Below are 23,098 nucleotides of genomic sequence, written 5' to 3'. Positions count from 1 at the left end.
AGTGAGATTATGAGCAGGCTATTGCAATAGCCCAAGGGTGATGATAGATGTTGTGAAAGTGGAAGCAATAAGCCTTGGCAACAGATTGGATATGTGGGATGAGTACAAGTTAGGAGTCGAGGATACACCATGGTTTAGAGCCTGGGTGACTAGGAGGATAATGATGCCCTTGACAAGAATATAGAAGTTGGGTTGAGGAAGGGCTTTTGGGAAAAGATAATGAGCTCTGTTGGAAATTCAGTTTGAGATGTCCAAGGGGCAGTTGGTGATGTGAGACTAGAGAGCAAGAGAGAGGGTAGGATTGTATAAGTAGATACAAGAATCATTTGTATAGAGATTTAATTAAACCCATGGGACCTGATGAGATCACTAAAAGTGATAGTGTAAAGGGAGAAGAGAAGAGGGCCCAGGATAGAGTCTTCTGAAGGAGTGGAAACATCCAAAGTTAGGGTCACCTACGTTTAGTGCGCAAGACCTGGAGGAAGATCTAATAAAGGGAACTTAGAAAGAGCAGAGAGATAGGAGGAGAACCAGGAAAAGGCAATGTCAAGAAAATCTAGAGAGGAGAGAGTATAAAGTCTTCTGGGTGATTGACCATGTCAAAGGGTGCAAAGATATCTAGAAGAAAGAAGACTCAGAAGAGACCATTACCTAACTACTGAATTACATAATTTATATATGTGTAAATCTAATAAATGATCACTTTAAAAATATGCATGATGAAAGCTTTTTTTTTGTTTTGTTTTTTAGAGGGGGGAAGGCAAGGCAATTGGGGTTAAGTGATTTGCCCAATGTCACACAGCTAATAAATGTGTCAAATATCTGAGACCTGATGTGAACTCAGGTCCTCCTGACTCCAGGGCTGGCACTCTACTCACTGTGCCACCTAGCTGCCCCTGAAAGCTTCTTTTCTAAAAAAACTTTTTACAAAATCTGAGCCTTTACTTAGAATGTTTTTAAGGTTATATGTGAAACTTGCATATCTTTTCCCCATGTACTTCTCTATTTAATTGTATTTCCCCCAACTATTACAGTTTCTCATACTTTTACACATTTTATTTTTATTTTTACAGTCTCATATTGCTTATACAGTCCCATGGTAATATTTATAGATGTATATGGGTCAGTGTTTCCTAAGCAACTTTGAAAGCAATGAATTGTATTGGATTTTTGTGATATGATTGAATTTCAACTTTATTATTATTTGGTTTTCATAATTTATTTGAGGTCTAACTATGCTAGCTATGACCCTGTGAATCTTTTGTTGCTCCTTTGGCTAATTGCACTGTGCATGCTGATACCTCAGCCAAATGTTACATCACATCAGTGAAATCTTTGGTATAATGTCAGAATTCTGTGCAAATAAGGAGGTACTTAGACAATGAAGTCATGAAACCCCACAATGAAGATGTAAAAGGAGATAATGTTTTCTAGACTATACTAAATCGTGATTTTGTATTAATTTTATTTGAAGATGATAAATTTTTTCAAAAGTTCCTGTGAATCATGCTGCTATGATCCTTGTACAAAAGAAAACTTATTTCAATGAGTATATTTTTCAAAAGAATATGGCAAAATGACAATTTTATTTAATTAAAGGATAATTTTTTTTTCATAAAGCAAAAAATAAAAACTCATATGAATTAAAATTTAATGGAGAATTTTTCATTTTTTTCATAAGCAATGTCATTATTTTCATTACTTGCCCTTGGAGGACATAAAATGAATTACAATGCAATGGCACCTACAATAGAAAACACACTGTATTTGGAATCAAAGGATTTGGGTTAAAATCCTGACTCTGCCTCTTCTATCTGTGGCCCTTAATTCCCTCATCTGTAAAATCACAGGGTTGGACTCAATGACCCCTCAGGTCCTTTCCAACCTTAAATCTGTGATCATAAGATTCCATGAATATCCTATGGGCAGCATGATGAAAGTTATCGGCAGAGGGAAGATGTTTTTCACCAACTTTCAAACCTCTTTTTTTTGTTACATGAGACATTCTTCATTCTTTATTTCATGGAGAAACCAAATAGATGAAAATATATCTGGATACGCTAAGCTATCCTCTTACCTGCATTCTTCTTTGTCATTGCGGATAACACAGATGCCGTCATTCTCACAGGTGAAGTTGGTACAGAGATTCGTGTGAGGTTTTGTTGGATGAACTGGCCCCATTGTAGGGAAAAATAAGGAATCAGTGAACCTGAGTCTTGATATATCTGAAGAAGAAAAGGGTATGTGGATGGAGGTTAGTTTTTGTTTCAATAACCATGGGATCTTAAATTCTGGGATTGTGAGTATGGCAGAACACTTATAGAAATTGGGGGCCTAGTCAGCCAACAATCATTTATTAATATTAAGCACCTAATACATGCAAGTCATGGTGCTAAGAGCCAGGGATACAAAGAAAAAAATAATCCATACCTGCCCTCAAGGAGCATGTATTCTAATGGAATAGACAGCATATAAATAACCAGTTATATCCTAAATAACAATACTGTAAAAACAAAAGGTATCAATGAAGTTTACTTTTAAAAAAAGAATGAATGGTTTGAGCTATGAGTAACTTTAATAGACCAGGGAATCTTAAATGCTTTTGCATCACAGACACCTGTGAAAGTCTGATGAAGCCTAAGGACCATTTCTCAGAATGCCTTTAAATGCATAAAATAAAATATATAGGATTATAAATGAAAACAATTACATAGAAATATAAATATCAAAATGTTTTTTTAAAATAGCCTCAGGCCTCTGATTTAGGCTCTTTGTATTTCAGGTTTCAGGTTTTTTTGAGGCAGAAAATATATAATAACTTTTTTTTCCTTCTTTTCTTCTGAATCTTTCTACAAAAAACCTAAGACAGTCTCTTTCTATCTTAATGTGTGTTCTCTGAAACAGGATAATCAATAGTCCCAGTTTAATTAGCTTCCAAAATAGATTTCTTAGATTTGTGGTAGTGAAAAGGACCTTAGAGGTCATCTAGCCCAATGTTCTCATGTTATAGATGGGGAAACTGAGGCTCAGTCCTAGAGAATTTTATTACTTTTTACTATCACTAATGACTAAATTTTATTACTAATTTATTACTAATTACTACTTTTATTACTAATTCACTAATATATTGTGAATTCAGTAATTATTACTAATTGTATATTACTATTCACTAATTTATTACTAATTTAATTACTAATGACAACAATTTATTACTAATTAGTAGTAGTACTGAAACTAGAACGCAGGAGTAATGACTTTCAGACCAGGGGTCTTTCTAACATGCAATCCTGCCTGCCAGTTGACTAGGCAGAAGATTTGTATCAGCTGGATACAGTTCTTCCTTACTCCAGGAACCTTCACTGAGCTATATCGAAGTTATTTGATTCATACTGTAAATATCTTAGGAGTGTTTGAAATTGTCCTTTCTATTCTTCTTTTCTCCTAAGAACACACCTTATATAACTGAAAATAGAACACAGAAACTATACACTAAGTCACCTATTGCCACATAAAGAAAAACATTCTCTATGGGAAAGCCATTTTCTATTGACATACCTTCCATAGTCACAAGGATGTAAACAGTATCTCCTTTGATAAAATCTCTGCTTTGTATCCATTTGTGGGTTATGTAGGTACTGCTTCCATATCCTGGACCTCTGCTATATGAAGTTCCATTAGGGAAAGTTGCATTCACTCCTACTTTGGAGGGCTTGTCCCAATAATATGTTTCCCTTCCCTCACCTGAAAGAGCAATTCATATTTCTGGGTTATGTCCAGTAAGGTTGTGTTTTTGTGAGGTTGGAAAGAAATCATGGTACAATGGTCTGAGCATGAAGTTAGGAAAATCAAGAGAATGAATGATGTATATGGCCTGAAATACTTCCTCTGCCAGATCTATGGAACTTGTTACTACATACTTGATGCTAATAGAATATGTAGTAGACAGAGGTCTGCTCAGTAGATCGAGTTGATGATCACCAATGGAATGTAGATGAAAAGGTGCCAAAAGTCCTAACTCAAAATATTTGTTCCACTGACCTGCTGTAATTCCCACCATTGGAATAGCTTTTATGCGTTTTCTGGAGACATGTTCATGTTCTGGAGACCATGGTTCATATGTGTAGGGCAACATATTAATACGGATTAATTTAATTTATTTAGTTAAATTAGCCAGATTATTTGATTATCACCTGCTGGGGAACAAAGTAATGAAGGGATCTGATACCAAGAAAAAAGTACAACATGCTAATAAGGCCTGGAAGTAGGGGACCAAGTCAACTAGGGGCCATTATAGAGCATTGGGGGGGAGCCCAGAAGAAGCCCTGGAGGGAGGAAAGGGAAGGAGAGATTATTGGCAAAATGAACTTTGCTTAACTTCACAATTCTTCCCGTGCTAGTTCTGAGCTCCCTCTTCCCCAAGATACAGTAAAAAATGAAAAACACAGAGCATAGTGAGTCATATGGTCATATAGAGTCTACTGAAGGGAAAAAAGAGGCTATTTCCTACTTGCATCCCTATTTACCATCCATCTGAGGGAATTTCTAAAATATACTCTGATGGTCAAAAGGGAGTTAATGGCTTGACTTATGTTTTTGCTCTAACTGGATCTTTTTTTTCAACCTGCACCAGGACCATTTTTATTCTTATAGCATGGAACAATTGCACTGTTACTCAGTATTGGATCAGAGGCTCCTTTATAAAGAATTAGAAGTAACCTTAGATAAAGTCTATTCCAACTCTCTCATTCTAAGAATGGGGAAACTGAGGCCTGGGGAGGTAATGTGATTCACCCAGGATCATATGGGCAGCACTATTTCCATTATGCTATATGTTCTGACCCTAATATGACTTGTTTTAGTTACTTAGCACCACTCAAAATGGGTTGAGGAAGTTGCAGATATATTAATACTGACTCTGGAAGAGAATTCCATTCCTTTCTCTGAAGCTCTAAAGATGGCACAATCTTCTTATACTGTCAGCCCACTCTATCATCTTGCCCTGTACTCAGAATCCAGTATTCAGTACCATTGGATCATGGGAGGAGTATGGGGGACACACTGTTCTCTGGCAAAATATGACCATTCAACTTCTCTGGACCATTCTTCCATGGAATTTGAAGAAGGATGATTCCCCCCCAAAAAATATTTCAGAACATCATTTCATGATGGGCCTGAGCCATGCTCACTTCACTCCTGTCTCAACTATCTCACCAAACTTCTCTATCTCCTCCCCATCCATTTTATCTAGTTGGTGCACTTCCTTCCCATGGTCCCCACTCTAGTTCCCATTCAGTCTTGTCATTTCCCATTAGAATGGAAGCTCTTGGCTTCTTCTTTGTTTGTATTTGTACAAACAAATACAGCTCCAGTCCCCAGCTCCCAGCACAGTGACTGGCACATAATAAGTATTTATGTGCTCTATCTATCTATCTCCTTCCTTCCCTCCATCCATCCATCCATCTATGGTTCTTCATACGAGTTCTGTCCATTTGTCTCCCTCTGAGATTACCATGTCTCTTCCCTTCTCTGTCACAGCAGTTTAGTCCTTTCAAGATAAAGTTAAAACTTCAAGCTAGCAATAATTATTTAGGATACACGCTTCCTTTCTCTTTACTAATGTCCCACAGAGTACGGTAAAAATGATAAAGTCACAAGTTCATCCTCTAAATATTGTTCCTTTTCAGGAACTACAAAAACAGCCATGATGTTTATAGCACAAACTAATCCTTTTTCAACGAGTAAATTACAATTAGTTTCTCTCCTCCCATGCCACCCTTTCCGCTATTGCTCTTGCTTAAGTTGATTCATTCATTCATTTAACAGTAATTTATTAGGCAGGTCCCTTCTATTCAAGAACTGAATTATACTACTATTATATCCAACCCTGGTAGAAGCAGGGTAGTTGAGTGTGAAGTGACCAGGGAAAGAAGTGGGAAATAAATCATAGGTTGAGAATGAATTGGGGAGAGGAGTTACCATTTGAAACAGTACATACTTCTCATGTGGCCATCCTTCTCATTCCATGTTTCTGTGTTGGACTTTTTACTGCTCATCATTCTTGACAATGAGCTCACTTCCCCACAACAATTACAATTCTTCATCATAAACTTTTCTGCACCAAAGACTCTGGAATTTTGTACTAGACCCATTAGTAGTTCCAATTAAGTGATCAACAATCTAGTGCCAATTTCTCCCCATCTTCCCTTCTCTTTATTTTCTTCTCTCCCTCCCTAGCTTTCTAGTGAAATGAATACATTTTATCAGCAATTTAAAAAATCACAAACCAAATGTCTTAAGTGCACTTGTAGTCAGACTCCTCTCATTGGACATGCTGTTACGAATATCAGGATTTTGATCCAATAGTGTCAGTGTGGCTTGTTGCCATACACATGGCCAGTTTAGGTTTTCATCATTGGCTCCAGAGATCAGAGAGAAATATATTCCTATATACTCCTGATTAGTGACATCCAAATAAAGTTGATAGGCATAGCCTACAGGAGAGTAAAATGGAGGGCTATAAATGGTTCCCCTTGAGCTAATGAATTGTGTGAAATTGCTTATCTTCCAAAGATGATGAGGACAGTGTGTTTCTGAAAGGTTGAGGTCATCAATGGAGAGACCACCAGCTGATGTGCCAATACCTCGAGTTGCTTCAAATACCACCCTGAATTTGGCGGAAACTGTCAATGACACATAATGGAGTTGCCAGCTCCCAATGGGTTGATCTGTAATGGAAGAGAAATGTTGGGTTTTTTTAAGTCATCCAATAACTAAGTCAATTGCTAACAAACAAGAATTGTTCCTAGCTATAACAACAATGTTGCTAGCAGCTGCTGTGGGGGTGTAAGACCAATAACACCAGCACACAGGAGGGCTGCTAACACAGGTTCTTTGATCTGCTTTTCTAAGGAAAGCAACTTTAAGGGGTTTCCAATATCACTTTAATTAAACATAAATATATCATTCACTTAGTTCAGGAGAAATAGTGAGCACCCTGAACTTCAGAGAAAATACACACAGAAATTACGAGCAGAAATTATATAAACAGAGCAAATAACACAAATCAACAGACAGGCTTCTAGCTGTCTGACCAAGGCACTATATATAGATATAGATATAGATATATATATAGATAGATATATATAGATATATATAGATATAGATATATAGATATATAGATATATAGATATATAGATATAGATATATAGATGTAGATATAGATATAGATAGATAGAGATATATATATAGATATATAAGAGAGAGAAGCACCAACATCTGGGTTTTCAAAGCTGGGGGGCTCCTTAACGGTTACCCAGAGCCTCCACAGGAACACTCCTCCAATGAGTGAGCCCCAAAAGCAAAATGCTAACCTCAGAACATATACTTATACCGTATTTAGGGCCCCGGAGCTTAGTGCCTGTGTAGCAAAAGGGTGTAGACCTGAGGCTTAGCATCTACTTGGCAAAAGAGTGTGGGAAAGCTATTTAATCAGGACTAGCATCACATCATATATATTGTTTCCAATTAATGACTCGTGATTCAAACAAAGGCAAGGCTCAACAAAGGCATTTGATTGCCTTAGTGCTGAGAAGCACTACAAAACAAAAGACAACAAAAAGTCCCACTTAGCTTGCTATTACATTAGCCTCCAAGACTAGACAAGTCAACAGTGTTCTATGTCATAGTTCCATCCACTCTCCAATTCAAACATTTTACTTCCAAATATTCATGCCAGATCATATAAATTAAGAGAATGCTTGAGCACTTTTTATTTTTTTCTATTTTTTCTTTAATTTTTTTTCTTGATATACTTTCTTTTTATTATTTAATATTTTTAGTTTTCAACATTGATTTCCACAAGATTTTGAGTTACAAATTTTCTCCCTATTTCTACCCTTCACCCCCACCCCAAGACAGCATATATTCTGATTGCCCCTTTCCCCAGTCTGCCCTCTCTTCTGTTGCCCCACTCCCCCCCACCCCCACCTCATCCCCTTGCCCCTTACTTTCTTGTAGGGCAAGATAGATTTATATACCCCATTACCTATATATCTTATTTCCCAGTTGCATGTAAACACAACTTTTTTTTGAACATTTGTTTTTAGAACTTTGAGTTCCAAATTCTCTCCCTTTTTCCCTCCCCACCTACCCTCCTTGAGAAGGCAAGCAATTCAACATAGGCCACACATGTCTCATTATGCAAAACACTTCCATAACAGTCATGTTGTGAAAGACTAACTGTATTTCCCTCCATCCTATCCTTTCCCCCTTTATTCAGTTTTATCCCCTTGACCCTGTCCCTTTTCAAAAGTGTTTGCTTTTGACTACCTCCTCCCTCAGTCTGCCCTCCCTTCTATCATCCCCCTGCCCTATCCCCTTCCCCGCTACTTTCCTATAGGGTAAGATACCCCAATTGACTGTGTTGTTCCCTCCTTAAGTCAAATCCGACAAGAGCATGATTCACTCATTCCCTTTTACCTGCCCCCTCGTCCCTTCCATTACAACTGCTTTTTCTCACCACTTTTATGTGAGATAATTTACCCCATTCTATCTCTCCCTTCCTCCTTCTCCCAATATATTCCTCTCTCACCCTTTAATTTAATTTAATTTTATTTTTTAGATATCATCCCTTCATATTCAACTCAGCCTATGCCTTCTGTCTATATATATATATATATATATATATATATATATATATATATATATATATGTATATTCCCTTCAACTACCCTAATACTGAGAAAGGTCCCATGAGTTACAAATACCACCTTTCCATGTAGAAATGTAAACAAAATGGTTCAACTTTAGTAAGTCCCTTATGATTTCTCTTTCCTGTTTACCTTTTCATGCTTCTCTTGATTCTTGTGTTTGAAAGTCAAATTTTCTATTCAGCTCTGGTCTTTTCATCAAGAAAGATTGAAAGTCCATTATTTTGCCCTAGAATATTATACTCAGTTTTGCTGTATAGGTGATTCATGGTTTTAATCCTAGCTCCTTTGACCTCTGGAATATCATATTTCAAGCCCTTGGATCCCTTAATGTAGAAGCTGCTAGGTCTTATGTTATCCTGATTGTGTTTCCACAATACTTGAACTGTTTCTTTCTGATTGTTTGCAACATTTTCCCCTTCACCTGGGAACTCTGGAATTTGGCTGCAATATTCCTAGGAGTTTGCTTTTTGGGATCTTTTTCAAGAGGCAATCAGTGGATTCTTTCAATTTCTATTTTACCCTCTGGCTCTTGAATATCTGGGCAATTTTCCTTGATAATTTCTGAAAGAAATTAGGCTCTTTTTATTTATCATGGCTTCCAGGTAGTCCAATAATTTTGAAATTATCTCTCCTGGGTCTATTCTCCAGATTAGTAGTTTTTCCAATGAGATATTTCATATCATCTTCCATTTTTTCATTCTTTTAGTTCTGTTTTATAATTTCTTGATTTCTCATAAAGTCACTAGCTTCCACTTGCTCCATTCTAAATTTTAAGGTGGTATTTTCTTCAGTGGTCTTTTGGACCTCCTTTTCCATTTGACTAATTTTGCCTTTTAAGGCAATCTTCTCCTCATTTTGTAGCTCTTTTGCCATTTGGGTTAGTCCATTTTTAAAAGTATTATTTTCTTCAGTATTTTTTTTTGGGTCTCCTTTAGCAAGTCATTGACTTGTTTTTCTTGCATCAATCTCATTTCTCTTCCTAATTTTTCCTCTACTTCTCTTACTTGCTTTTCCAAATCCTTTTTGAGCTCTTCCATGTCCTGAGCCCAATTCATATCTTTCTTGGAGGCTTTTGTTGTAGGCTCTTTGACTTTGTTGACTTCTTCTGGCTGTATGTTTTGATCTTCTTTATCACCAAAAAAAGATTCTACAGTCTGAGTCTGAGTCCTTTTACACTGCTTGCTCATCTTCCTAGCCAATTACTTGACTTTTGAGCTTTTGGTCAGGTTATGACTGCCTTCAGAGTGGAGAGCGCTTTGTGCAAAGCTTCAGGGGTTTTGCACTGCTATTTTCAGAGATACTTCTATTCTATGGTGGTATGATATTCCTCCCTGGCCTGTGCTGTGGTCTGTGAGTGTGAGCACTCCTTTCTGCCATGTAACTACCAGGAGGACTCCCTCTCCACAGTCACCACAAGCTCTGGCACACCAGCACTCCTCCTCCCCCAAGAACCACCAACCAGGACTGTGACCCAGATCCAAGCAGGGTAAAGCAAGAGAACCCTGCCTCAGTGTCAGCAAAGCTCTCCCTGTACTCCTGCTCTGATCAGCCATTGATTTCTCCCGTTGGGTGGGCCTGGGGTATAAGCAGCCTCAGCCAGAGCTCTGGAAGCAGCCACAGGAGCTTCCTGCTGCTGTGGCCATGCCACCTCCACTGCCCCTGAGGCTGGGGCCGGATTGCGCACTTCTCTCACCCAGATCCAGAAGATTTCACACAGACCTGCTCTGTTGTCATTGGTGTTTGTGCATTGAGAAGTCTGGTAACTGCTACAGCTCAGTGATTCAGGGCCCTGAAGCCTAATGTGCACCAGGTCTACTCTGGCCTGGTCTCTTTGGGCAAGGCCCAAGCTGGACTGTGCTCTGCTCCCAGCACAGTGTGATAGACCCTTCCCAGCGACCGTCCAGGCCATCTTGGGCTGTAGACTTGTTTCCCTCTGTTATTTCATGGGTTCTGTACCTCTAGAATTTTAGAGTCCTTTTTTACAGGTGTTTAGAGGGGTTTGGGAGAGAGCTTAAGCCAGTCCCTGTTCTCAAGTAGCCATCTTGGCTCTGCCCCCAGAATCTGCTTGAGCGCTTTTTAAGTAACCTATGAAGTAGCCCACACTTTTCCGGGGTTACAGGGTTGAACAAGCAGTCTTATGCAGCTATCAAGTTTTACCTCTGTCCTGCTCACAAGAATGTTCGAAGCAGAACTAAGGATAGCTAGAATTTATATAGTCCTTGAAGGTTCCCAAAGGAAATAGCTCATTTGATCCTCACAACAACCCTGTCATGTAGATACTATCATTATTCCTGTTGTATATAAGAGGAAACTGAGGTAGATGGAGATTGTGACTTGTCCAGGGTCACATAGCTAGCAACTATCTGAGACTAGATTTGAATTCAGGTCTTTGAGCTACCATGCTCAGTCAGATCAATATTCATTTGAGCTTCATACTTACCTCTTTTTGAAAGTCACATCAAAGATTGTTTTAAAGGAAAGTGTGCTGATAGGATCATAGATTTAGAGCTACAAGGAACCCTATAGGCAATTCACTCATTTTATAGATGAGAAAGCTAAAACTCACAGAGTTTAAGTGGCTTGCCCATGATCTCTCAGGTAGTAAGTGCCAATGACATGATTTGAACCCAGGTCCTCTGATACCCTAATCCATCAGACTTTCCACTACACCATGTTATTTACCTCCCTTATCATTATCTTCAAAGTCTAGTGATAGAACCAGAATATTCCTGACCCTTTTTATAGTCTGATTGTGTCCAAACTTGGCTAAATATTACATGAGCTTGTTTATATTTTGGACCTAAGAATTCTAAGATCCTAATAACTTAAAAGTCCTACAAGTGCATGAGCTCCTTGGAACTGTATCCAGCAAGGTTACTACCATCTCTCCAGTGATAATATACAGAATGCTACCAACCCTTAAAAAAGATTACTTCATGAAATCTTGCTCCCTAGAAACTTTCCTTCATTTCTATATTTGGGAATTTAGCTGGCCTATTGGCAGAGGGAAAGGAGGAACAAACATTTTTTAAGCATCTGTTTTGTGTCCTGAGAGAGAGGAATTATTATTTCCCTTGTTTAATGGCTGAGAAAAATTGAGGCAAATAGAGGTTAAGAGACTTGCTCAGGGTCACACACTTAATAAATATCTGCTATTGGGTTTGAACTGAAGTATTCCTGAGTCCAGTCTCTGTGGCTTATCTCACTCCAAGTTTATCCATATAGCTACTTCTATATAGAATCACAATCCTAGAGAGAGAAAGGAGATGAGAAGTCTTCTAGACCAACCCTTGTCCAAATCATTAATTCTAGCTGCAACATCACCAAAAGTCATTATTCAATACGAACTTCCAGATCTGCAGTGAAAGGGCACTTACTGTTTGCACCCTCTCCCCAAGGCAGTCTAATCTATTTTTTGATTTTCTGTATTGTTAAAAAGCATTTCTTTTGGCTCTTCATAAGACAAGTCCTTTTTTTGTTAGTATACTATGCTCATGTCTCTTGGATACCACCACGCATTATGCCCTGTTAGCTCATTCCCTCTCACCACATCCCTAAGAGGAAGAAGGGAAGGATATATAAAAAGACCTCCCAAAAGTCCCTACCTAAGCCATCAAGAACTTAACTGAGGAACTCATGTGAAACAGTAAACAGAAATGATCACCATACAATAAGTAGAAGGAAGCTGCTGCATGGCATTTTGGCTGCAGAGCCAGCTTTGGAGTCAGGAAGACCTGCTTTTATGCCCTGATACCAACACATCATTGCTATGTGGTCCTGAGAAAGTACTTTGAACATCTCGGTGTCCTAAGGCTACTCTCTAAGGTAAGAAGTTCAGTGCAGTGGCTGATCTAGATTGTTGTGTAAAAGGGGGGGGTGGGAATAAGTTTCCTCACCAGAAGTCCCCAAAAAACAGCAAACTCCAGACCAAAATAAAATAAATGGGCTTAACTGGCACTTGTTTAGATGCTTCCATAACCTCTGTCCCAAAGTCCATTGAGGTGGGACTATACCCTAATCAATGAAGATGAAGGCCCTTCCCTGAGAGAGGGGTGGTGTGGAGTTGGCAAGAGAGGAAGGGCTTCAGTTCTCAGCCAGTCCCTTCAAGTCTCCCTTTGGGTACTCTTCAAGCTGGAGATCCCCATTCGGGATAGCCAGGCTCTCCAGCGAAGAATCCCATGTGCATCTCAAACCATCAGCAGACCAAAGCACAGTGTTGTAAAAGAAGAAAGCCTCTGATACTTATGAAGGGAAGCAAGAATCTATGGAAGTTCTCAACCTGAAATCAAACTTCATTTCCCCGAGGTGAAATCTCTTACCTTTCACTTCATTCACCAGCTTCAGAAGGGCTTTATCATCAACTTTGACATATTCTTTGACGTAGATCTTGAGCTGGTCACCTTTGTTACCACCATTGTAGTAATAAAACTGCAAACACTGAAATCCTCTCTTGGGATAATATATGCGGCTTTCCAGAATTGCCTTTTCCCCCACATTCACAGAGCTGCTGTTGAAGTGCATAAAGAAACCGCAGCCTGAGAAAGGAGAGAGAAGAAACTTGAGACCTGAAGGCTTTGACTCCAGAAGGGAAATTTCACAGGTAAGTGTACTTAATATTAATACATGAAGTCATCATGAGCTATTTTTTAAAAATATACTACAAGCTAAGCTATAGTCAGGACTTGGAAAATTACCTCATTGAGTTAATTCTAAATAAAATATTAGTCAGTTGGCCACATATGTGTAAAAAAGCCATAATGTAAAAAAAAATCTACTTTTACACTGCTCCATGCCTAACCACATTTGGCAAGAGGGGTAACTGATGTGCATGAAGATTTCAAGAGCCAAACACTATTAAAAGACCAATATGTCTTTTCAGATCCTGCTGAGGCAACCAGTGGGGCAGGTTGAAGGGTGTTCTGGTAAATGTTTCTGGGGAAAATTTTCTATGCATGACATTTTAAAGTTTAATGTGCATTAATATTTTCTCCATCACGTTCTTAAGTCTAGACAATCAACAAAACAAAAAAAAAATCAAAGCCTCATTTGGAGTGTTTGTTCATTTCTGAAGTATAAATGTTCACAACAAAAATTTTGCCCCAAGTTGGACCTCCTTCCATATCTTTACCCTTCCCATTTCTTCCACAGTAGGGAAAGAGGTGTTCTATGGAATGTGCCCCTAAGAATACACATATTAGGAACAGAAGAAAGAAAGAAGGGGGACCAAGTGAGGAGAGGGGATCATCACACCAGTTAACAAGTGGTTTCCAGGGGCAGCTAGGTGGCGCAGTGAATAGAGCACTGGCACCAGCCCTGAAGTTGGTATGACCTGAGTTCAAATTTGGCCTCAGATATGTGGCACACTTACTAGCTGTGTGACTTTGAGCAAGTCACTTAACTCCTGTTGCCCTGCCTTCCTCCCTCCAAAAACGAAACAAAACAAAAAGTGGTTTCCACAGCTGCATATCCTAGAGTTAATTCAAGCCAAAGATTTGAATATCCTCTCAGAAAATGTAAATCCACCTCAGTTCTGAGGATTATAGAAACAGTGATGGTGAACAAATAAGGGCCTTTAATGGTCTGCCCTTATTGGCACTCTTCCAGAATTCTTGTGCCACACTGGACAATCATGATGATGATGGTGATGATGATAGCTAATAGTCTTACCGTGCTGCTATGTGGTATGTACAGACCTAAAAACTTCACAGTTTTTCGCTGAATCCTCAAAGCAACTCTGGGAGGTAGATGCTGTTACGACTCCCATTTTGTAATGAGGAAACTAAGGCAGAGATTAAGTGACTTGTCTAGGGACTCATAGCTAATAAACATCTACAGCCATGTTTGAACTCAAGCCTTCCTGACATATTTGTAATATGTATTTATTTGAATAAATAAAAAAAGAGGACACCAGAAGGGCTTAGAGATCTAGAGCTAGGAAAGGTACCTCACAAGCCATCTAGTCCAGCCCCTTCATTTTACATATGAGAAAAATGAGGCACAGCAGAGTTAAGAGAATTCCCAAAGACAAAGGTAGAATTGGAACCTGAGTCCTCGGACTTCAGGAAGGCCTCCCCTTGCACCGTGCTGCCTCCCTTGAGTTACCTGCTCAGATGCCAATGGAGAAATGTAACTGTTGGAGGATGTGGGCCTTTACGAATTAATACTCAGTGCACAAGGAAATGCCTGCCTCAGTTTCCCTAGTGAACAATCCAGTCCAGACAGTCCAAATTGCATGAATTATTTTGCTTTTTAGACCCTCAGTTTTCTCATTTGTAAAAATCCTCAGATTCATAGAAGTATAAAACTTGGATTAGATGTTCTCAAAGTTCCTTACTGCTCTAATATTCTATCACTATAATTCTAATTACTTAACCTTCTGATTAAAAGTGACCCCAGCAAGATCATCGGGCTGGTTGGAGTGGTTTATCTGCTCCTTAGCCAGCTACTTATGGGTTTCATCTTTAGTTTTTGTTTAGCAGCCCCTATGTTCAAAGTGAACATTGAGTCATACAAAATAATGTCCCTGCTCTCTAGGAATTCACATTTTATAGGAGAGACAATATACTTGTAGACAGAAAAAATATCCTCATAAATTGTCTGATTGTAAGCAACAACAAATTTCAAGCATAAAGAAAAAAAACCCGAAGTTCAGACACTTGCTTCAGTCTGCTCCTTCTTTTCCTTGACCTCCCCCCAAATAAGAGCAGCCAGAGGATATAGATTCAGATCCCACCTCCGACACCACCCCTGTGACCTATAGCAAACGAGTTATCTCCCCTGCACCATAGCTTACTCAACTGTAAAATGTAAAGGCTGAACAAGATGGCCTCGGAGACCACTAGAGACTTAGGATTCTGTCTCTCTTAGTGTCCTGATCTGACCACTCGAACTAGTATAACAGCTCTAAGTTTTATCTGGTTTTATATGTTTATTATGAGAAACAGAGATGACACATTTGGGACTAGCAATGTGGTGTTTTAAGATCACCTTAGCCCAAACCAAATTGCAAAGGAAAATGTGCAGCAGTTAAAACAAATGAGGTGTCACTAGACAAAGTTTTTCCTTTACTTTGATCACCTGAGAATTTCAGTCAATGTTTTCAAGAAAAGCAAACAGACCAAATAACTCATACAGTTTAATCACATGTGTGGCCACACACACCTGCGCACACACATGCAGGAACACACACACACACACACACGGCCACATCTTTTCCATGTTTGAAATTACACGTTGTCCATTTTTCCTCTTCTGGCTCTAGTGAAATATGCTGCAGAACTGCAAATAGCAAGATAAAAGTTCTCACTACTATCCATCCTTTCTCAGATACACCCTTCAAACTGGGCCTGTTGCTTGATGCAAACAGAACTGTCTGACATAAATGGACAGGCAAGCCCTGATTTGCCCAGAATATGAAGAGGACTTGAAACTTTGGTTCTTTCCCTTCCCCCATCCTGTCACCTTCTCTCTTTCCCACTTATCTATCACCAGTAGAACTCCTGAGGAATGGGCAGAATCCGCAGCTACCCACTCCTCCCTCATTACCTCCAACATATACACACACGTATGTATACACAGAAACATGATTACTGAAGAAATCTCTCCTCAGGTTGGAAGCCCAGGATCTGAACTATGGACCAAAGATCTGGGACTGCGAGGGACTTGTGAGGCCACTGAATTGTTTTACAAATGGGGAAGCAGATTCAAAGAGGTTAAGTGACTTATAGTTAGTAAAATCATGATTCAAACCCAAAGCCCTACCATGCCAGATTCACTGTTCTTTCCACATCACCACTATCCAAACACACTGAGATGTTGCAGTTGCAGGAAGGTAAGGGAGAAGACCTTAATCATTTTAATTTGCTACAGTCAAATTCCAAAACTGCTCTTGGAATAAATCTAAAACTAGATAGAAGATAAGTCTAAGAAGACTGATAGAGCTTAGAAATAAGACTCCATTCTGCCTAGCTTAGCTTCTTCCATTGCAGCACCAGCCTGGTGTAGGAGATAAACTTGCTAGATTGGGAATCAAGAATATCTCAGTCCCCATCAGGTCTCTGGCACTGGCTACCTGTGTGACCCTGGACATGTCACTTACACTCTCAGAGCCTCAATTTCCTCATCTGTAAAATGAGGAGGTTGGACTAGATGCCCTCTGAGGTCCCTAGAAGCTCTAAATCTATAATCCTAGTTTAGGGCATGACTAAGCTGGTAAAGACAAATGCTAAGAGGTCTGCTGAAGAAAGCAAAGAAAGGTTTGTAAGAGCCAACTCCTGGTACTTACCTCTGCACTTGCCCAGATATGATTGATCAGTGTCAGGCCCACCAGGCACCTGTGAAACTCTCTGCCAGTCACCATTATCTTCTGAGCTTTGAATCATGCCACAGATATTTTCCAGTTCAAAATCACACGAATCCATAAAGGTTATGGAAGAAGCTACAGAAGGCAAAAATCATTGAATGATTCTCTAGTCAGTGAACACTTTATTTTCAGGTCATTGAATGATTGAGTTGAGGAAGAAGGAAGGCATCGAGGAGGAGGAGGCCAGCAAATATTGGGAGGAGCTCTGATTCATGCCAGCCCACATGGCCAAAATAGAAAGGAGTCCAACAGTCTGGTAAAACTGCCCTATCTTGGAGATGTTATTAAGGGATATGTTGAGTCAAAGCCTACTTCTTTCTATCTTCCTCAAATTACTGAGCCAACGGAGCTTCTTCCATCTCTCTGTAGGACTTTGTACATTTCATTGTCCACCAGGTACTGTTTGAAGACAGTTTTCAATGTGTCAAATATACCTATTCATGGCTCTGTAGCATTCTTTCCAAAATCTGTCTGGCAGATAAATCCTGATGCCAAATCAACATTTTCAAGGACAGATATAAACGTATATCCCACAGAGGACAAGATATGTTTCCAGATCAGGAAGCAGATCCATTTAGAAGAAGAATACCATTCAGTCGGCATTTTAGCTACATAATGTTTAAGGGATTCTGTGTGGTATAGTGGCTAGTGGGCTAATTATGGAACCAGAAATATCTATGGTCAAGTCTTGCTTCTGATAAACAAGACTTGTGTTAATCAGTCAGAAAGTCAACTAGCTTTGATTACTATTAAGCATCTCCTATTTGGCAAGCACTATGATGAGTGCCCAGGACTCAAAGAAAGGCAACCTCCCCCCCCCGCCAAAAAACATCCAAACATTCACTGATCTCAAGAATTATCCTAGGCAAATCATTTAGCCTCTTGTACCCCAAAGCAAGACAGCTAGGTGGCATAGTGGATAGAGTGCTGGGACTGAATTCGGAACTCACCTTCCTGAGTTCAAATCCAGCCTCAGACACTTACTAGCTGTATGACCCTGGGCAGTCACTTCACCCTGTTTGCCTCAGTTCCTCATCTGCAAAATGAGCTGGAGAAGGAAATGGCAAACCACTTCAGTATCTTTGTGAAGAAAAACCCCAGTTGGCACTATAAAGGGTTGACATGACTCAAATGACTGTACAACCACGATGATCCCGAGGAAGTACTCCAAGACTTTAAGTTATTAAGTAGGCGTTGAGCTGCATAGATAGAGTTTTCTTACTGGGATGAAGACAAGGAAATCCCATTCTAATAATCATGGTCCAATAATAGCTCACAATTATGTGATGATTTAGAGTTTACACAGCCTTCCTCACAATAAATGTGGGGGGGTGCTGGTGCAAATATTACCTCTATAGGAGAGGAAACCGAGGCAAGTGACTTGTCCAAAGTGACACAGCTAATAAATGGCAGAGCCATGACTTGGTTCTTGGTTTTCTAACATCAAGCCCTCTGCAACAAACTACTTCCCTAAAACCTCATTTTGTTACGCTGGGGGTTTAATTCAAAATGTCCTTCCCATTTCCCTTCATGACTTTTTTTTTCTTAATTACAGGAAGTCTACACAGTGAGTAGAGCACCGGCCCTGTAGTCAGGAGGGCCTGAGTTCAAATCCGGCCTCAGACACTTGACACATTTACTAGCTGTGTGACCTTGGGCAAGTCACTTAACCCCAGTTGCCCTGCCGGAATTCCCCCCTGCAAAAAAAAAAATTACAGGAAGTCTAGCAGGCTGAACCTCCCAACCCCTTCCCCCGCAACACACACACATAGAGCAGGAAGAAAGAGCCGTGATTCCCTAGAGGCCAGGATACTTACAGCAGTTGTAGAGTTTACTCAATTTTTCAATGTCATAATTGCTGAAATCTATTCGTTGTCCAATCGTATCCATGAAGTTAGGGATTTTTGTTATAATTGTTGGTTCCAATCCAATTGGGAAGGCATATTTGGGGTAATGCATCACAGATGTGTAGTCATAGGGAACATTCAGGGAGATTGATTCCTTATCACCTCTAGACCTGAAATTGTGCTCTTTGCCTAAAATAAAAAATAAATAAATAATGTAAATGACATAAAGTAAAAATATGAATAATATTAAATTTTAAAAGCTTAATGGTTACGAACCTTAGATTGTCTTACAGGAAATAAAAGCAGCTATGGATAATGTGTTCTAACACTTTTCTGTTTTGTGCATATGCCTGATTTAATCAGTGTGAGATGCTCCCAATGATGAAAGCTCCTCCCACTGATGCAGATCAACAATTTAGGTCTAACTTATGGCTTTAGAGAATTACCTGGAGGCAGTGAAAGGCTCAATGACTAGCCCTTGGACATAGTACTCTTCAGAGGCTAATCTTAAATCCAGGTCTTCCTGACTCCCAGGTCAACACTCTATCCATTATGCTGTAATGTATGGTAGTATATGGCATGACATTTCAAAACGAGTGGTGTGCACATACGCTTCGTGTGCAATACAACATAGATGCATTTTGCTTGACTGTAACTATTTTGTTACCAAGATAGGACTTTGATTGGAGCTCTCCAATGACAAGGGCTGTTTTTTGCCTTTCTTTGCTTCCCCAGTGCTTGGCACGCAGTAGGTGCTTAATAAGTGTTTTTTGACTGACTGAAGTATCATTCAGAGTATTGGGAGTTGCAAGAATGTAGTGATAGTGATGTAAAAAAAAAGGAAAAGAAAGGAAAGAACATTGATTGAATACTTTTTTAAGTATGCGGAAAAGAGTAGAAGGAAATTCAGAAAGGGACATAGCAAGAAAGGCCATGTTGTCACTATCATGTTAAATATGATGTATGCTTAAAAAAACAAGCTCTACTGACATGTGGTTTCACAAGAAATTCTCTTATGTTCTTTGAATATAAAAATGGTCATGTTTGTTGATGACTGTCAAGTTCATAGTGAAAATCTATTTAAAAATAAAAATAAAGTGCATGATATAGATTCATTCTGAGACTGAAAAACTGCTGCCTATATGGTGCTTTACAATTACAGTTGCTTCTCAACTGTCCAATGGCATACGTAGTATAATGCATATGCCCATTTCGTGGATGGGGAAACTAGAATTCAGTGAAGTGAAACAACTTCCAGACACCACAGAATTGGAGGGTTGGAAGGGACCTCAGAGGCAGTCTAGTTCAACCCATCAAACACCATTTCACTGGTAAGCGGCCAAGCTGGAATTCAAAACTGTGGCTTTTAACTTCCAAACCAGTGATCTTTCTATTCTGTCTCTACAGCTCTCATATCATTTCTGGCTCTGAAGCTTTATAAATCTGTTATACCCACATACTTCCTCCCATATTTCCAAAATGGATAGAGTCCTAGAGTTGGGATCAGGAAGACATGGGTTCAAGTCCTACCTTTAACATGAGGTAATTACATAAGAATGGACAAGCCACTCAAATTCGCAGTATCCCCAGGCGACTTTCTAAGACAGTAAGTTGTATACTGGTTGTTGATCTGCCCTGGTAGATGGAGTTCCCCACAATGATGAAATCATAGCTCCTGACCACCACCACCAACAACAATGCCACCAAAGATGTTGAAATTCAATGGAAAACCTAGGATTTTGGTATTTTGAGCAGATATTGACTTTCATCACACTTAAGTCTTAAACATAATTTTTTTTTGGTTCTTAAAGAGAGTTACATTTGGTCATTACCTGCCAAAAGTCATTGAGTGACAGCAAAGCTACTTTAAGTCCCAAGATACTCAAGGGTGAAGGTGAACCTGCCTTCCTGAACCAATAATCGTCACTAACTCTGATATTGCTCCTGTATTTCTCCTAACTTTTATCATTAAATTCTTATAAGTTCTGTCTCCATTTCCTCTCTTTTCATTCTTTTCTTAGCTCTCTGCAGTGGTGAGACAGAGGTCCATACTTTAGTTCCAAACCCCATGGAGAGTCCACTTATCTCTGTCTGCTCTTTCCCACCTAGCATGTATTTAGTGAAAGGAAGGTCTGACAGAGAGGAAGTAATAAGAGATGGTGACAGAAGTGGAGTCCTTGGAACATAATGGCGAATGGTGGGAAGGGAAGCACTGAAAATTGGAAAGGAGAATATACTGGAAAATCATATTGAAAAAGTTAGGAATGGATGGGTGTGAGGAGATGTTGACAGAACACGTAACACAGAGAGATTTAAGAGAAGAGGGTGCATCAGAAAGAAATGACAGGGTAAGAGAAATTTTCCAATGAAATGATAGTTTATGAACTATGAGCTACACAGATATATTTACTTCAGTGAAGTTTCATTAGTTTACATTCTCCCTCTACTATGATAGCTTATAACCCCACAAAGATCTGAGTAAATATTTTTTCATAAATGGCTGTAGTTGGAAAAATTCACTTCTCAGTGAGCAACCCTCTGGTGACCTTTAGCTTCAATGCTTCATAGTGACATGCAGTTCATTGCCAGGATCCTAATCAAGCATTGTCTAGCTTGAGGTGGAGCCAAGATGGCAGAGTAAAAGGAGTATTTGAGCTAAACTCTCCACCCATTACCCTCCAAACAACTTTAAAATAACAATCAAATTGAATTCTAGAGCAGCATAACAAAAGCTCTACTCTTTCAATAATTTTCTATCTCTCCCTGTCTACTGGCTACTTCCTTGCTACCTACAAATGCCTCTCTGTCTCACCCTCACTTAATCCAATCATCCTCACTAACTCTGACATCTCTCCTATATCCCTCCTAACTTGTATCATTAAATTCTTATAAGTTCTGTCTCTACTTCCTCTGTTCTCATTCTTTTCTTAACGCTCTGCAGTCTGGCTTTTGACCTCATTATTCAACTAAAACTATTCTCTCCAAAGTTAATTGCCAAATCTAAAGGCTTCCCCCTACCTCAGTCCTCATCCTTTTTGACTTCTTCAAAGCCTTTGACACTGTTGATCACCCTCTCAACCTTGATACTCGCTCCTCTCTGAAATTTCATGACATTGCTCTCTCCTGGTTCTTCTCCTAGCTGTCTGACTGTTCCTTCTTATTCTTGTTTGCTGGGCTATCATGCAATAGTGACCACCAATTGTGAGTGTTCCCCAGAGGTCTTACCTTGGTCCTCTTCACTTCTCCCTCTGTACTATTTCACTTGGTGATCTCATCACCTCATATGGGTTCAGACATCATCTTGAAGCAAATGATTCCTATATCTATACGTCCAACTTCCAATTCCCGCAGGATCAAATATAAAATCTTTTGTTTGGCTTTTAAGGTTCTCCACAACCAGTCCTTTTCTTACCTTTACAATCCTATTTTTTATTCCTATTTTACTAGATGATCCAGTGACATTGAACTTCTTGCTGTTCTTTGAACATGACCCTCCCTCTCCTAACTCCATACTTTTTCACTGGCTATGCCTCAGGCCTTGAACGTTCTCCCTCCTTATCTCAAGTCTTTGGTTTCCATGTCCGTGTTCAAGACCATTCAAATCTTACCTTCTGTAAATGGCCTTTTCCCTTTTGCTAGTGGCTTCTAAGAGTACCTTCCATTTACATTGGTATGTACCCTGTATGTAAATAACTGTTTACATCTTTTCTCTCCCATTAGAATATGAACTCCTTCAAGACAAGTACTACATTTTTGCTTTTCTTTGTATTACCAGTGTCTAGCACCATGCTTGGCACACAGTGAGTTTTTAATAAAAGATTATTTACTCACTAATGACTGACAGCAGTCATATGCTCTTGGCTCTAGTATTAAATTCTCTTATACAAAATGGAAAGAAAGCCAGGAAACCATACCTGATTGAATTCTTTCCTCCATTATTATGATATAGTCATCTCGATCTGGATGGGAATGCTCATGCCAGAATCCCAGGGCATGGAGGAGTTCATGTTGAACTATTCCTACCTTGTCACAGCCCAGTCCTATGGAAACTTTTTGCATGCCATGTCTTTTTCCTACCAAAGAAGAGCACCTATAACCAAGACATAAAGTGGTGAGATGACTGACATCGTGGCTGCAGATTTGCTACCCAGATATTGAAACTTCATTTTAGTTATTAC

At 39.3% G+C, this 23,098-nt stretch overlaps 1 protein-coding gene across 1 annotated transcript in view; it reads right to left on the bottom strand.

The window, feature by feature from the left end:
- The window catches only part of LOC118836624 (meprin A subunit beta-like), a 42,062-nt gene that overhangs the window by 3,522 nt on the left and 15,442 nt on the right, over positions 1-23,098 (bottom strand). The window contains exons 4-10 of the mRNA XM_036743867.1: positions 22,835-23,010; positions 18,891-19,109; positions 16,996-17,148; positions 13,031-13,246; positions 6,285-6,725; positions 3,556-3,741; positions 2,078-2,225 (exon numbers count right to left, since the gene is read on the bottom strand). Of these exons, the coding sequence (XP_036599762.1) occupies positions 2,078-2,225; positions 3,556-3,741; positions 6,285-6,725; positions 13,031-13,246; positions 16,996-17,148; positions 18,891-19,109; positions 22,835-23,010 (1,539 nt within the window). The remainder of the gene's footprint in view (positions 1-2,077; positions 2,226-3,555; positions 3,742-6,284; positions 6,726-13,030; positions 13,247-16,995; positions 17,149-18,890; positions 19,110-22,834; positions 23,011-23,098) is intronic.

This window comes from Trichosurus vulpecula, chromosome 1, assembly GCF_011100635.1.
Source record: "Trichosurus vulpecula isolate mTriVul1 chromosome 1, mTriVul1.pri, whole genome shotgun sequence".
NCBI classification, from domain to species: domain Eukaryota; kingdom Metazoa; phylum Chordata; class Mammalia; order Diprotodontia; family Phalangeridae; genus Trichosurus; species Trichosurus vulpecula.
The sequence above is the reverse complement of the archived record's forward strand: the minus strand, read 5'-3'. Positions and strand labels throughout refer to the sequence as shown.